At 32.0% G+C, this 17355-nt stretch overlaps 1 protein-coding gene across 1 annotated transcript in view; it reads right to left on the bottom strand.

Annotated features, from left to right (window-relative positions):
* LOC124091540 (transmembrane protein 182-like) overlaps positions 1-17355 on the bottom strand; it is a 91135-nt gene that overhangs the window by 28411 nt on the left and 45369 nt on the right. Inside the window, exons 3-4 of the mRNA XM_046442614.1 lie at positions 8638-8736; positions 3453-3590 (exon numbers count right to left, since the gene is read on the bottom strand). Coding sequence (XP_046298570.1) covers positions 3453-3590; positions 8638-8736 — 237 coding nt within the window. The remainder of the gene's footprint in view (positions 1-3452; positions 3591-8637; positions 8737-17355) is intronic.

The following is a 17355-nucleotide window of genomic DNA, read 5'->3' as shown; positions in this document are numbered from 1 at the left end:
GATGTTGATTCACAATAGGTGGGGTGGAGAGAGGAATGGAGGTTCACCAGATTAGACAGGGGGGAATGGGGGGAAGGGAGGGGGCATGGGAATGGTAAAGACAGTATAATGAATTGGACATGACTTTCCTATCTTCATATATGAATATGCAACCAGTGTAACTCCACATCATGTACAACCACAAAAAAAGACAAGTTATACTCCATGTATGTAAGATATGTCAAAATACGCTTCTACTTTCATACATAAAAGAACAAATAAAAATATCAAAAATACAAAAATAGAAATTAAAAAAATAATAATTGTTCAATATAGAACTTTTCTGGGTATATGTCTCTAAGAACAAGCATTAATAAATTGCAAGGTCTCATTTCATTATTTCATGGGACCACCATTGTATTATAAGACATGAATTCAAAGAAACCAAATTTCAATAAGACAACAACTAATCAATTAATGTATTTTATACTCAGTGTTGAATTAGACAGTATAGCAGATAGATAACATAACACCAGACTTCCATCCTAAAGGAAATTAAAATATTGTGGAGATAAGACTTCATGAGGGAAGGTTAGATGTACTTTGAAACTTGAGAAATACACACAATTTTGTAAATGCATAGAGAAGAGAGAAGATTGTATTAGCAGACTATTATGTATTAAATATGGAGAAAACTGAAAATTAATTCACATATACATGTATATAAATTATCTTCTATTATTTTGGGAAATTAGTAGCATAATAAATTAATGATTTAAATGGCAAGATTTCAGAAAATATCATATACACATAATGAGATAAATATATTATCACATAAGTTTGGTGGGACAATTAGATAGCAAGAACCTTAACATATACATTTTCTTTCACTAAACTTGTAATATAAAATAATCAGTGATATACACAAAAATTGGACTCTCTCATGAACCTGTGTTTTCCCTCATCTCCTTTGTATCTCACAAGTCCTACTGGTTCTAATATGTGTATGTTTATATATGATTTATAATGCTCACCTAAAATTTAAATATATCTTAAAATTATTTACTTCTCTATTGCCACTCTCTACTCCATGCCACTATAACCTTTATATCAGACCATTCTAATGTTTTTTTGTTGTTGTTGTTTTTCCAATTATTTCATCACAAAGCAGCAGGAATGATATTTTACAGGAAAATCAAAATATATTCCTCTTCTGATTAAACTCTTTAATGACTTTTCATGGAAATAGAGAAAAAATGAAAAATCCTGACCATGATCTGTAAAAAAGCACTGTTTATCTACCTTTTGATGACTCTGTGAAATTTATTTCATGGTACTCTCCCACTTACACCTAAACTCTAGATATACTGAATATCTTCGAGTTTTTCTTCACCACCTTAAGGTCTCCCCATAATTCTGCTTGTTTCTTCTAGCACTCTCCACACAATGTGCACTGTGTTCCATGCCTCCAAGTACACAGACACACACACACACACACACACACAGAGAGAGAGACAGAGAGAGAGAGAGAGAGAGAGAGAGAGAGAGAGAGAGACTTTGTCCCCATGTCTGTCTCATTCCAACATTCAGCTTGAATGTAAGTATTACTTCCTCATAAATACCTTCCCTATCTATCTCATCCAAAATAGTACCTCTTATCAATATTTTGGTCTCCATAATCTTGTTACTTTCTCTTCATCAAACTTATTAAAATTTTAATTACACATTTATTTACTTATTTTTGTCTATCTCTTTACCAGATTCTAAATTCTGTGCAGCAGGGACCTTACCTGATTTGTCAATCAATATTTACCCTATAGCCTTCACAGCATCATTTACCTAGTAAGTGCTTAATAAGAACTTGTTTCATGAAACATTATACAAGGACATTTATTATTGCAAATACAATAGCAATGAATGGAAACAAATTAAATCTCCAAAAAATGAGGTAAAGGTAAGATTAATTATGATAGAACTAGGTGTGATAATGCATGTCTGTAATTTTGGCACTTCAGAAGACTGAGGCAAGAGGATTACAAGTTCAAGGCCAGCATGGATAACTTAGTGAGATTCTGCCTCAAAAAATAAAAAATAAAAGGGCGTGGAATGTAACTCAGTGGTAAATCTCCCCTGAGTTCTATCAACAGTACCAGAAAATAAAATAAATTATGATAAGAATATATGGTAGAATATTATGCTGCTATAAAAGATCATGTTACAAAGATTAATGATAATATTAGACACAACTGATATTTAACTACTAATATTTGTCATAATCCCCACAATATTTTAACAAAATAAATATCTATAAGAAATATATTCGATTAGCACACATTAAAATATTAATATTGGTTATCTGTAGATTGTGAGTTTATGGGTGGCCTTTGCTTTCCAATTTTTCATAGTTTTCTATATTTACAAATAAAAATAAAATGGTTAAAGTTGAAACACCAAAGTTTCATCAATACAAGGAAAGCAAATATGAATATAGTAAAAAATAAAATGCCGCCTAACATTTTGAGGAGTTTTTTGGCTAAAAATTAGAAGTTTAATTTATGTCAAATTTATTTGTATGTAAAGCACTCTTTTCTTAATTGTATAATCAATGTATAAGATAATTTATTTTAGTCTTATGAAAGGAAGCATGTAGGAGAGTATATCGATCTATGAAGGACTCAGAATACACTGTGTATTTTTCTGTTTAAAAAATATTATTTAGTGGACTGGGGTTGTGGATCAGTGGTAGAGTGCTTGCCTAGTGTATGAGGCACTGGGTTCGGTGCTCAGCACCACATAAAAATAAATAAATAAATAGATAGATAAATAAATAAATAAAGGTATAAAATATTATTTAGTTATAGTTGGACACAATATCTTTATTTTGTTTATTTATTTTATGTGGTGCTGAGGATTGAACCCAGGGCCTCACACAAGTGGGACAAGCACTGTTCGACTGAGCCACAATACCCCTGTATATTTTTCTTTATGACATGTTTTATTTTCCAAAAATTCTATTTTTACCCATAATAATGTCATCTTAAAATCTATCTTATACACTGAATACTGCTGCCAATAAATAAATAATTGGAGGAGGCTCTAAATGTTTCAATATGTCACCTGTTTAGAGGGGGGAACCAAAAGTCAGGATTTTAGAAATAGGTAAATAAGTTGTTAAACATGATATTTCTCACCACCACTAAGTAAAATTTTACATATGTTGGAAAAAACAACAAATTTTTATGCACAGTTTATATTAGGGCACATATAAAACTCATCAGCATTTATTCATTTACATTTTATTTCTTATAAGTATAGATTCTATTCATGCAAAAGTTATATAATGACAAACATGCATACATGCACATGTGCACTCTCTGTCACATGCACGTGCGCTGTGTGTGTGAATGCGTGCACACACACACACACACAAAGAGTTTTCTGGTTATTAATTTGTCCCCATAGTTACAACATACCTGATATCATCAGAAAGCCACCTCCAACTTTGTAACATCCAGCATTGGCAAAGGGCATACCACACACCAGCAGAAATCCTCCAGCCAGACCAGAACCAATACCCAGTATAATAAAAATCGTCCAGAAGCCTCTGTACACTAGAGAGAGAGAAGAAAAATACAAATATTATTCTGTAAATTATGACTAAACCATAAAAATAAACTATCACTTGGTGGAATGTGATGGATATCATTATCCAAAATACATATATGAATACACGAATTGGTGTGAACATATTTTATATACAACCAGAGATATGAAAAATTGTGCTCTATATGTGTAATAAGAATTGTAATGCAGTCCATTTTCATTTATTTTTTAAAAAATCAATAAAAAGTACACCAATTAAATCATACTTCTGTACTAGAGGAATGGAGCTTCAAAATGCAGATTATTTTAAGTGATAGGAAATAAAATTATATTTTTGTAACCTCAAAAAATACTATCACTAATTATCAGTATTAAGTTTGTTTGAGTTTCTAGCTTCATAGTTATTTGTGTAAAAATTTTTTTACCTCACTTTCTACACATCTTTAAAAACACAATGCAGATTATTCTTCTTACTAGATGTCTTCTCTTACTGATATGGTTTTGGTTAGAGGCTCCTCTGATGTGTGACCATAACACCCTTTCACTTACCTTTTTAAAGAAATATATCATACTAGACTGTAATTCTCTGTTTTCTTTCTTGTATCCTTCAATAAGCTAAGAGTTCCTTGATGGGAAAAAATTCTATTTTATTTATTTCCAGTGCTTGCAAATTCCTGGTGCATAGCAAAGCTTAAAAAACAATACTTGTTAAACTGAATCATATGCCTTGTCTCAGTTTCAATTCTGCAAGGATGAAAGGATAAGCACAGGATTATTTTTATTTATAGCAGGCTCCCTAACTCTAAATTCTCGGATGACAACCATTCTATAAACTCGTGACTTTGACTCCCATGTATAGAAAATAAACCTTAAACAAGACTTCAAATTGAGGGATTAGAAAACAGCAGTACCTGATTCCTAATCCTTTGACTATGCCTTATGCTTCCCTTCCTTCTTACACAAAATTTACCTGTTCTTTTAGTGTCTTTTAAACTTTGTTGATTTTCTAAACAATCCATACCCCTGCTGACATGCAATTGTTCCTGTCCTTCCACTAGCCTTTCTGAGTAGATGAAGACCCATGGCAGGAGGGATATGTGAGCAGACTGAATTTTCCCCAAAACTATTCCCTATAAATATATTTTAAATACAAGTGAATTTCCAAAAAAACTAAGGCAAAGAAATATGGAAATCAAGAGAGCATTTATCTTATCATTTTTATGATGTTCCAATTGCCATTTTGAGGGAAATTAATACAAAATAATACAAAGTGAAGTGGACAAGTGAAGATGATTCTCCAGGCTGTGAAATGAAGTAAATAGTTTTGAAGGATCTATATCATTCAGGAAAGATTTAAAATTCTTTAGTATTCCTAAATTCCCCAGAATAAAATTCAGTACTTTGTTTACATTTTAGTTGCAATGAAAAATACATATTCTTCTGTATAATTGCTTTGAATTTTTCTCTCTACAACTGAAACAAGTTTCAGATATTCTCTTTGATCCTTACAAATTCTAATATCTGGGGGGTTAGAAATTTAATTTAAATCAAGAGCTGCCAAACTGGGAGAATTAATTTGGGACAGATTGGGAAGTGAGATTGACATATATCAATTGACAATATTCTCTCTAATTTGCACATATTGACAATCTTTAAACTCTTTTAGAGAATTAGCACAGTCCAGCATCCATCCACCAATTTTTTTTTTCTGATCAAGATTGGCCTTTGGGTAAAAGCCATTAGCCACATCTTGATTTGTTTTGTTTTTATTAGAGCTTTATAGTTATACATAATATTAGGGTGCATCCCAACAAAGTCATACATACATGGAAATTGATTTCAGTTCATGATCCCCTCTTTTCCCTCCTGCCCTCCCTCCTGTTTCCCTTCTCATTCCTCTACTAGACTTACTTTCAGCACTCTATTAATTTACATTTGATTGTTCTTTGTTATCCTATCCTTCTCTCCCCCTTTCCTTTAATTTACTCTTGCTTCCACACATAGAGAAATCATTCAAACCTGTGAGTTTCTGAATTTGTCTAGTTTTTCTTAACATGATATCTCTATTTCCATCCATTCACTGGCAAATGCCATAATTGCATTTATCCTTAGAACATCCACTCTTTGAAAGAAGTTCTTTGAGGTATCTGATACTGAGAAACTCAGGTCAATTAAAAAGACTACATTTAGCTATTTTATTGATTGTAAGTGACAGTAACCTATTTTGAATAATGCAAGTATCTCTGAGATAGAAATACCATCAGAAACAGGAAGGGGCAGGGAAGAGGATTCAGATAATATTCCCTCAAATTTTGTGACAAAAATCTTGATATTTCTTTCATTTCATGAGAATATGGTGTTAATACTTAATTCAAAGGTGAACAAGTTTGCTAGTTCATCTTTCTAGTGTTCCCAGAACAAAAGCCAATTTCAATTTTTCAATTAATAAGAAATAAGCAATCACTTCTATTATCAGTTCCAAAAAGGAAACAATGGAGAAAAGCAAATGCAATGTAAAATGCCTCATATATGGGAATGTAATCCACAAAATTATTAACACTTGTTTTTATTGGTGGCCATGGTGCATTTTTTGAATTGTTTAATGTGTATCTGAAAGTGTCATCTCTGCAAAAGCTGGGCAATCTGTAATAAATTATTGGTCTAGCTGAATCTCAGTTTTACCAGAAGTAAAATGGTAATGAAGAGTAATTGTGATAATGGAATAAGTTTTATGTAGACACATAGTGTTTAATAAATAATAACTGATTGATGTTATTATTATCAGTATTATTTCAACCAAACTGCCATTTTATTGCAGTTTGCTGTAAAGCTCTCATGGAAACAAGGGGAAACTGAATTGTTCTTTTTTTTTCTTTATATGCTAAGGGAATAGAACAGTGGAAAGAGCAATTTGCCAGGAATCAGTAGAGTTGCTTAAATGCATGTGTTGGTTCTGTCTGTCTTGATTGTGGCCCTGAAAAAAAATCCATTGGTGCTATTTTCCTTCATTTTTCACTCTCTGTCAGAATGTAAATGATAAATTTTGTTTATCCCTATCTCTCATCCTCTCAGGGCACAGTAGGACAATTTGGTGTTGATGGTTCCATGGACATGTTTTTTTCAGAATGAGTATTGAATGAGGATACACACCCACACCCACATACCCACACCCACACATAAACTATATATATATATATATATATATATATATATATATATATATATATATATATAAAATATATAATATATATGTATATGTATATATATAATATATAATATATATGTATATATATTATACATATAATATTCATAATACTAACTCAATGCCTGGACCATACTAAGTACTCAATAAGTATTTATTATCATTATCATCTTTGGTTGGTTCATTTTTACTTAGAATGATGATAATTTTGATTCATCTAATATAATAATATCAAAATAAATAATTAATATTTTTATTACTATAGCTGAGATAAAGGAATGGGGTTTTATTCAAAAAGTAAAATTGTATGTTTTGAACCTTATTAGAAAAATTATAGATGAACTGCACTGTTTGTACTTTAGTCCATGTAATAATGCTGTAGGACAAAAATAGCATACAAACAGCTAACCCAAGTTATCCTTATTAAAATGGTCCTATCAAAAATCTCATATATTTACCAAAGTTTTATTTTTTTATGCCAGGTTATTTAACCGAGGGGTGCCCAACCACTAACTTATATCCATAGGCCTTTTTAAATTTTTTTTTTATTCTGAATTAGGATCTCAATAAGTTGCTTAGGTCCTCACTAAATTGTTTGAGACTGTCTTTGAACTTGTGTTACTCCTGCCTCAGGCTCCCAAGATTCTAGGATTACAGGCATTAACTTTTTTGCCATTAATTATGATGATAAAATGAGGTAATGGATGTGAAAGTCCTGTGTGAAATTATAATTAATGCTAGAAAGTATATCCTATGTACTTCTTGAATACTTTTTAGTTGGTTTTAATGTAAAGTAACTATAGTAGATTGTAGGTAATATAATGTGTAATCTTGGATACAATATAAATACAACCAAACAGAGGGGAAAGGAATTTATTAAATAAGATTGTTACATACTGATTATTTGTAATATGTTTGCTGAATATATGCTAATTTACACTTTAACTTATGAAGAAATTCTCTCTTTTTTCCTGTTCAAATATGGTCATCTTTGTGTATCTGTGTGTTCCATATTTACATATTAAAGTAATCACAAATTGAAAATAGATGAAGAAAAACTGCATGAGTGCTAAACAGGCACAGATTTTTTCTGTCATTATTAATTTAAAATACAGCACTGTTTGCATAGCTTTCTTCATTTTATTAGGTATTGTACATAATCAAGAGATGATTTAAGTGTATAAGAATATGCATAGTTTACATGCAAACGTTGCTCCATAAGTGATATGAAAATCTTGTATTTTGGTGTCCTTGAGGAATTAGAATCAATCCCTTGTTAATTTCTAAATTCAGTGTTAAAAATTCAAATTTGTGATATTCTGATAGAAATATGTTTCCATCTAATCTCCAAATCTAGGGAATGGAAGTAGAGCAAGTTTCTGAATATTGTAAGAACAGGTGTTAAAGAGAAATTTGAATTCCCTTGCTCAATTCTATTTTGGATCAGAGTAGCATAAAGAGCAACAATCTGGGTTTTAGAATAAAAATTACTTAACACTTACTTTGGGTTCCACCACTTTGAATATCAGTTTCCTCATTTGTTAAATGGTTCTATTAGTATCTAATGTAGTTCATGTGAGTAGATAATTATATCATTTTTTACTTAGCTTCACACAGTAGATTTTTAAATTTTGTTCTCTGTTCTTTTTATTTTAACTTACATAGAATATCTCCTATAGGATAATTGTTCAGATGAAATTTATTTTGTAACTGGACTCCAGAAGCAAAGATAACAAACTTAGTCCAAAATCTAGCATGAATCATTGATTTAATCAAAACTATATAAACTCTTAATAGTCATATATCTTTGTAATATACAACATGGATCCCAGTAATATTTTTTTAAAACTCACCTGTAGTTGCATCAAAAGAAGGATGTGGGAAAGGCCCAACAGCAATTGGCATAGGAAAGAGATATCCAGGAATACAGCGCTTGGGGTGAGGCTGGTTCACTGCCAGAGAAAAAGTAAACCCTATTTTTAATTGTAAGATTTTGAAAATTAAATTCTAATACCTTATACACCTTTCAATTTGATAGACCCAACCTGATCTTTTCTTAAAACTGGGCATCTCACCACAAAACCATGAAAAGATAATTTTGGCTTTACTATAAATTACTGCAAATTCTGAACCTTCTTGGAATGCCTGCCCGTGCCTTGAACTCACCCATGCCTGGCTCTCTGACCAGATAGCAGCCCTCTCTGAAACTTAGTGACACCTCATAAATATTGGCCTTCCCTGGCCAGACAACGACCCTCTCTGAGGCTCTAATGGTCCTCATAAATTCTGATGTTGGGGCCAGCAAAAAATGTAAACTACCATTAGTGTGATGCTTGTCAGAATTCTGTTATCTGTAACCCCCCTTTGTGTAACATTCTGGGCTATAAAGCTGAGCTGCAGGAAAGCTGGGGTGCTGTGTTATTCCCGCCATTTTGGGAGGGAGAGGCAGCCCTGCCGGTCGAAATAATAAGCTTGCTTTAATTTGATTTTAATTGGAGTCAGTGGTCTTTTCTTGCATCCTGGTCTAAAACAATTCAACAAAGTATTTGAAGAACTGAATAAATAATAAGTAGAAGTACTTCATTTTGTAGCTAATACTGGTGGGATACAAAGAAGAGAAATGAAATGCCCAAGGTCATATAAAGAAAGGTAGAAATTGGGATACAAATATCATAGTTCTCATTTAATGTCTTATAAAATCTTGTCTCCTATGATATTTTGTGTGCTTTCAATTAAAGTCATTAAAATTTATTCAGCTTTTAGTATGTACTTAAAACAACTAACGTAGAGGTTGTGTGGACTATTAAGTCTCTAGCTTTATACAAATTTCAACCTAATGATAGAAATAGAAACACATATCCAAGGTGGTGTAAATAATTATAGTCTGTCTTAAATGGCATAAAATGTATCAAGGCTATTATCTTAGGTTTGTAAGAGGAGAAAGAGATTAATTTTAATTGAGAGTTTCAAAGAAAGAATTACAAAAGTTGTAGAATTTCATTTTGGCCTTGGAGTATGAGAATGCATTCATCAAGTGAAAGTAGAAAAAGGAAATTCTAGATAAAATATAGGGCATTAGCATAGGGAGTAACCCAGCAAAGTAGCAAGCAAATTTGGGGTGGAAAGCCTAAATTTTGACAATAGAAGTGAAATAAAGCTATTTCTAGTTTTCAAAAAGTGCATTGAGCATTACAGGAACAAACAACAGCTACATATTTGTCCAAATAGCATAGACACAATACCCATTTTATTTTCTAAGAGACAATTCAAATTAATGGAAGTGTTAGATATCCACCTAAAAATTAAAATATACAATATGATACAGCTCAAACATTGTGGAAGTAAGCTAACTGTTTGTATGTCAGGTACCATGATAATCATGTAATAGATGACAAAATCAATGTGTCCAAAAGGTCACAAGGATGAGTTAAAAATAGCACAGTGAAATTTATTGTAAAGTCATGCTCTTAATTTCTAAAAGCTACTTGCATTCTACATGGTAAGAAACACATGGATAAAGAAAATAATGTATAATTAATATAGATACTCTACAAAATTCACTATAAACTAAATATAGCTTAATTGTCAATTACATTAAACAAAAAGTGCCATTTTAGTCTGCATGAATTGAGATAGAGTGACTTATCACTATAAATATAGGAGATAAGTCACATCTGGGGCACATTGCTAATGATAGGTGCCACATTTTTAAAGGGACATGAGCAAATTAGAGTACAAAGAGAGTGAATAGACCAGCTACAGAATGAGAATATTATTGTGTTAGAAACAATAGAATAAAATTAGGATATTTAAGAACAGAAATACATGGTTGAGATGAAAATGAAAAGAGATGAATAATAATGCTCATTAATCACTTGAGGAGCTACTGTGGATAGAAGTGACTGACTTGTTCTTGTGGCTCCAAGTGGCAGAATGAAATTCCATGGTCATAGATTTCAGAAAGACTGATTTTTGTTTAATAATAAAAGACACATGCTGTAATTATAGCTGTCAAATATTACAATAGTGTATTTAATGAAAGAAGCTAAGCACCCTTCAATGGAGGTACTGAAGAATAGACTTGATGGCTACTTGTCAACACGTTAGAGAAAAGATTCATGCATCATTCAGGTTGGGAGATGGACTAGATAACCTGTAGGGTATCATATAACAGTAATGATCTCTGATTCTAGAAGCCCATGAAAAAACATGTCATCATAATAGAAGTGGATTATATCAATATTAATAACAGTATCTTATCATGATTAATGATATACTGAGAATGTTAGATGCATTAATACAGTGTCTACTGATTTTAAAGTGTTTTATTGTTAACACTAGCACTTCAAAATAAATGGACATTTTCTCCACTTATATTACTAAAGAATTCCCATTGAATTTATTATTGCTACACCTGAATATTAAATTAGTTTTCTATAATAAATGATTTTAAGATGTATCCCAAAGGAAAGATTTAAGATTTAAATAAAAGGTAGGTTATTAATTATAAGAAACCATCACTGTATCCCTTCATATGTGTACATCAACTATATTTGACATACACTTCCTCACTAAGTTTAGGACTTAGGTCTGACATGTCAAGCCTGTAAATCAAACTTATGTATCAAAATATATAGAAAAAGGAGGATAGTGGCTCAGAGGAAACCCCAATGCTGCAGCAGCTCTCCAAGAATGACTTAAAGCAGTAGTTCTGAAGCAACAAACTGAAGTACGGAAATGAGGATTGGCAGGAGCATAATATGGTGGCAATTTGGTGATCTAGTATTCAGAAGAAAACCAAAAGTATTGGTCCCAAGAATAGGAAAATAATAAATAAAGGTAACAGATGGTTGCAGTGTCAGGCACACTGTATCTCAGTGAGAGAGGGAAAGCACTCCTTCTCCAAGAAGAAAGTCACTTCCCTAATGAACTTAAGTAAAATAGATTCTAATGAACATGTCTGCAACTGGAGAGCATGAACTTAGAAAAGTTTGGGTTGTGTTTATTGGGGACAAAACATAGGAGTCTTTGGCTGAACACAGAACTTGTAATCTCCAACAGAGTTACCTTTAAACATACAAAACCAGTTACATAGGCTATACTTTTCACTGGATCATTGGTGCCCAAACCTAGAAATATTCTGAGCATAGAAGAGGAACTTTTACCTTGCTGGGGCTCTGCAAAGTGAATTACAAGGGTGTTTCCTTTATAAAGGGGCACACTCGCTAGAGTGATAAATGGTGTGGGTGACAGGGGGTTATGGGTTTGAGTCTAAGAAAGATCAGAGGGAAAGTCTCAAGCTTACTCCCATGTCATACCACATGGACAGTAACAGTGCCTGCTTAGGAACCAACTTCCTCAACAAGACTCCTAAAACACAAAAAGTAAAATCAAGAATCAATAAATTGGATGATATGAAGCTAAATATTTCTTCACAGCAAAGGAAACAATTAAGAACATGGAGACCCTAGAGAAGGGGAGAAAATCTTTGCTACATGCACCTCAGATAGAGTGTTAATCTTCAGGACATATTAAGAACCCAAAAACTTTAACACCAAAAACCCAAATAACCCAATCAATAAATGGGCAAAGGAACTGAACAGGCACTTCACAGAAGAAGAAATAAGAATGGTTTAAAAATATATGAAAAAATGTTCAATAGCTCTAGTAATTAGAGAAATCAAATCAAAACTACACTGAGATTCCATCTCACTCCAATCAGAATGGCAAATATAGAGAATACAAATAATAATAAATGTCCAAAAGAATGTAGAGAAAAAGATACATTCATTCGTTGTTGGCGGGAATGCAAATTGTGCAACCACTCTGGAAAGTAGTATGGCAATTCCACAAAAAGCATACAATGGAACCACAATTTGACCCAATTATCCAAAACCTTGTTATATACCCAAAAGACTTAATATCAGCACACTACAATGATGCAGCCACATCAATGTTTATAGCAGCTCAATTCACAGTAACTAAGCCATTGAAACAATCTACATGCCCTTCAACTGGTGAATGAATAAAGAAAATGTGGTATAAAAAAACAATGTCATGTGGGCTGGGGTGTAGCTCAGTGGTAGAGTGCTTGTCTTGCATGTGTGAGGCCCTGGGTTTGATCCTCAGCACCACATAAAAATAAATAAATAAAATAAAGGTATTGTGTCCAACTAGAAATATATATATATATATATATATATATATATATATATATATATATATATATATATATATAAACAATGGCATGTTACTCTTCCATAAAGAAGAATTAAATTATGGCATTTGCCAGTAAGTGAATGGAACTGGAGGCTAACATGCTAAGTAAAATATGCCAGTCCCCCCAAGAAAACAAAGACCAAAGTTCTCCCTGATATGCAAAGAGAAACACACAATAAGGAGGAAGAGGGAAAAATAGTCATTCAGTGGATTAGACAAAGGGGAATGGAAGAAAGGGGGAGTGAATGGGAATAAAAAACTACTTAGAATTAATTTGACATAACATTTCTATGTTCATATATGAATACAATACAAGTTTAACTCCACATCATGTATAAACACAAAAATGGGATTTTAATTATAATAAGTTAGACTCCATGTGGTTATAATATGTCAAAATATATTCTACTGTCATGTACCTCCAAAAGGAGCAAATTATTAAAAATTTCAAAATTACTTTTGTGGTTAAAGAAGTTCTAATGAACAAATTAAGAAAACAAATATAAAAGGTGAAAGACCATTTCAATAAAGAGAGATTTTGATAATCACAAAATCAGAATTCCTGGAAATGAAGGACCCAATAATTAAAAAAAAAAAAAAAAACCATTTGAAAGTATCATCACCAATGGATTAGATTACATAAAAAGCAGAAATTTACTGCTTGAAAACAAGGTATATAATCTTTTCCACTCAGTAAAAGTTAAAGGAATAAAGTAAAAGTCCAAGGCTGGGGTTGTGGCTCAGCATGTAAAAGGCACTGGGTTCAATCCGCAGCACCACATAAAAATAAATAAATAAATAATGATATTGTGTCCATTTTCAACTAAAAAATTTTAAAAAGTAAAAAGTAAAAGGCTATAATCACAATATACAGATCTCTAAAAATACCTTAAGAGACAAAATTTAAAGTTTATTGATCTTCAAGTTGAAATGGTGATACAGTCTATTGGCTTTAAGAAACTTTTCAGTGACATAGTGGCATAAAAATTCCAAACCTAAAGAATGACATGGATATCCACATATAGGATATATACATAACATAAAAAGACAGGTTCAAAAAAGAATCTCTCTTTACTAAGTAGTAAGGACAAAACCTCAATGAGCTGTGTTTGCCAAGGGGAACACTTCTATAGTAAAGATAACTTATGGAGGGCTGAGGGTGTAGCTCAAAGGTAGAGTGCTTGCCTAGTATATGTGCGGCACTGGGTTCAATCCTCAGGACTGCATAAGTACTATAAAGTAAAGGTGTTTTGTCCATATAGAACTCAAACATTTTAAAATAGATAGACTACGGAGAATCCATAAACACAGGACCTGAGCTTGTATACAGCCACAAGGTTCTATTCCACTTTGAAAAGGATTCATTAGAAGGAAGACAATCTGTAATAACTCATGACAATCACAATGACAGCCCAGAGCCCTGTATCCTGAATGCCAATACACAATAGAAACAACCAACAGTACAACACAATACCTCACCTCACCTCACCTGAGCTGTCAGATTCAATCCTATGAGCTGATAACCAAAATGATTTTAGGAAGTCCATAGCAACTAGGAAAGTGGATCCTGTACCTCAGCACCTCTGAAGGGATCCAAAGCCAAATAATACTAGACATCTTCTAAATGTCCCAAATCATAATGAAATACCAAAACTCTAAAATCAAAGTTGATCATATACGTCACTCTTTATCTTGATTTACTAGTTGTTATCTTAATATACAACATTGTGTTCTAAACATAATTGAATGTATTTCTTCTAATGGTTTAAAGAAGTAAATGGAATAATTCCCTCTATCTTTGATTTCCTAGTTCTGATTTATACTTGCTCCTCTTTACCCTCTTCTCACTCTGACACTATGTGCTTCTGCCTCAAATCCATTCATCAATGTTTTTCTAAATTTTATCTTGGTGTGTACTATTCTATTTTTTTTTTTACTTTTCTTTCTTTTTACTTTTACTCTATCTTAAGTGAAACATTTCTTTCTTCCCCTTTTAGTCTTCATATACTATTATAGCAATTTTACAATATTTGGTAAGTAAGTTTTCAACATATTTTAGAACTTTGCTACAAGTTTATACTTTTAATTGAGGAACTGTAGAAAATAGTATCAACATTTTGCACTTTTCATAATGTTAAGTAGTATGTGGTTTGGCTCTGAAGTGCTTAGTAAATAGAATTCAGTGTCTTCCCTCAAAGTGGTTCTCTCAAAAGAAATAAGCTCACAAAATAGTGTATTGCTGAGGGAGGGTAAAGGAGGGGGCTTGGGTGTAGGAAAGATGATGAAATGAGATGGGCATCATTACTCGAGGTACATGACATGAATGGTGTGACTGCACTTCGTGTACAACCAGAGAAATTAAAAACTGGGCTCCATTTGTGTACTATTAATCAAAATGGATTCTGCTGTCATGTATAACTAATTAGAACAAATAATATTTTTAAATAGTTAATTGCTTTAAAGAAGAAATTGTAAATATCATAAAAATGATAAGGCACACAAACTATATGGAAAGAAAAAAAAACAGGGAAGCAATCAAAAAATCCCTAACACTTCAACAAATGAATCCACTGACACCACAGTAGAGAAAATGTCAGGAAATAATTTAGGAAGTTCATAGTTAAAATATTCAACAAGCTAAAAGAAGACATAAGACTAAACTTAGATATAAAATATAGAAAGTGAAAGATCACTTCAATAAAGAGACAGGAATTCTGGGAAAAAATAGACATCCTGGAAATAATAATAAAAAAAAAACTAAAAACAAAATTCAATAAAAAGCATCACCAATAGATTAGACCACAGCCAAGATAGATTATCAGGCCTTGAAGACAAAGTATACAATCTAGAAAATACAGTTAACCATAAATAAAAGATGTTAATAGACCATGAGCAGAATGATCCAAAAATCACTGGCATAACATGAAGAGACCAAATATAAAAATGATTGAAGTAGATGAATTTTCCAAAATACAAATTAATGGAATACACAACATTTTCAGTAAAATAATTTTAGATAATATTCCAAACCTTAGGAGTGAGATGGAAATTCAAATACAAGAGCCATACAGTACTCTAAATATATGAAACACCAATAGATCCTCTCCAACAAACATTAAATGAAAATAACCAATATAGAGAATAAGGATATAATTTTAAATGTGGCAAGAGAAAAATAGCAGGCCACATTTAGAGTTAAATCAATTCAGATTTGAACTCCTTTCTCAACCTAGACCCTAAAATCCAGGAGGGCTCAAAAAGAAGTGTATGAGAACCAAGATTACCACATCCAGCAAAATTATCTTTCATAATTGATAAAATAAAATCTTACCCGATAAGTAGAAACTAAAAGAATTAATACCCACAAAGCCTATACTATAAAACATACTGAAGGAAATATTTAATGTAAAAGAAATGAAAAATAAAAACTAGCATAGGGATACATTGTACTAGATTAGCAAATTAAAGGATAATCACATTTTTCTTAAAATTAGAAATAAGTCAAAATGAGAGGAAATAAATTTTATCACTCTATAACACCAATGAATGTAAAAGGTCTAAATTCTTCAATCAAAAGATTGCCCCAGGCAATTATCATCTTAAAGGGAGAAAAAATGGAAGCATTCCCTTTAAAAACTGCAACAAAACAGGGATGCCCTCTTTCACCACTTCTGTTTAACATAGTTCTTGAAACTCTAGCCAGAGCAATTAGACAAAAGAAATTAAAAGGCTACAAATAGGAAAAGAAGAACTCAAATTATCACTATTTGTTAATGAAATGATTCTATACCTAGAAGACCCAAAGAATTCCACCAGAAAACTTCTAGAACTAGTAAATGAATTCATCAAAGTAGCAGGATACAAAATCAACACCCATAAATCAAAGGCATTTCTGTACATCAGTGACAAATCCTCAGAAAGAGAAATAAGGAAATCCACCCCATTTACTTTGGGAATCACCAAAAGAGGTGAAAGACCTCTACAATGAAAACTACAGAATGCTAAAGAAATAAATTAAAGAAGACTTTAGAAGATGGAAAGATCTACCTTGTTCTTGGATATGCAGAATTAATATTGTCAAAATGACCATACTACCAAAAGCACTATACAGATTAAATGCAATCTCAATCAAAATCCCAATGACATTCCTCATATAAATAGAAAAATCAGTCATAAAATTCATCTGGAAAAATAAGACCCAGAATAGCCAAAGCTAATGCTTAGCAAGAAGAGTGAAGCTGATAGCATCACTATAGCAGACCTTAAACTATACTACAGAGCAATAACAACAAAAATGGCATGGTATTGGCACCAAAATAGACCTGTAGACCAATGGTACAGAATAGAGGACA

This window comes from Marmota monax, unplaced genomic scaffold, assembly GCF_021218885.2.
Source record: "Marmota monax isolate L192 unplaced genomic scaffold, Marmota_monax_Labrador192_F-V1.1 WCK01_AAM20220418_F8-fsc00212, whole genome shotgun sequence".
NCBI lineage: Eukaryota > Metazoa > Chordata > Mammalia > Rodentia > Sciuridae > Marmota > Marmota monax.
The sequence above is the reverse complement of the archived record's forward strand: the minus strand, read 5'-3'. Positions and strand labels throughout refer to the sequence as shown.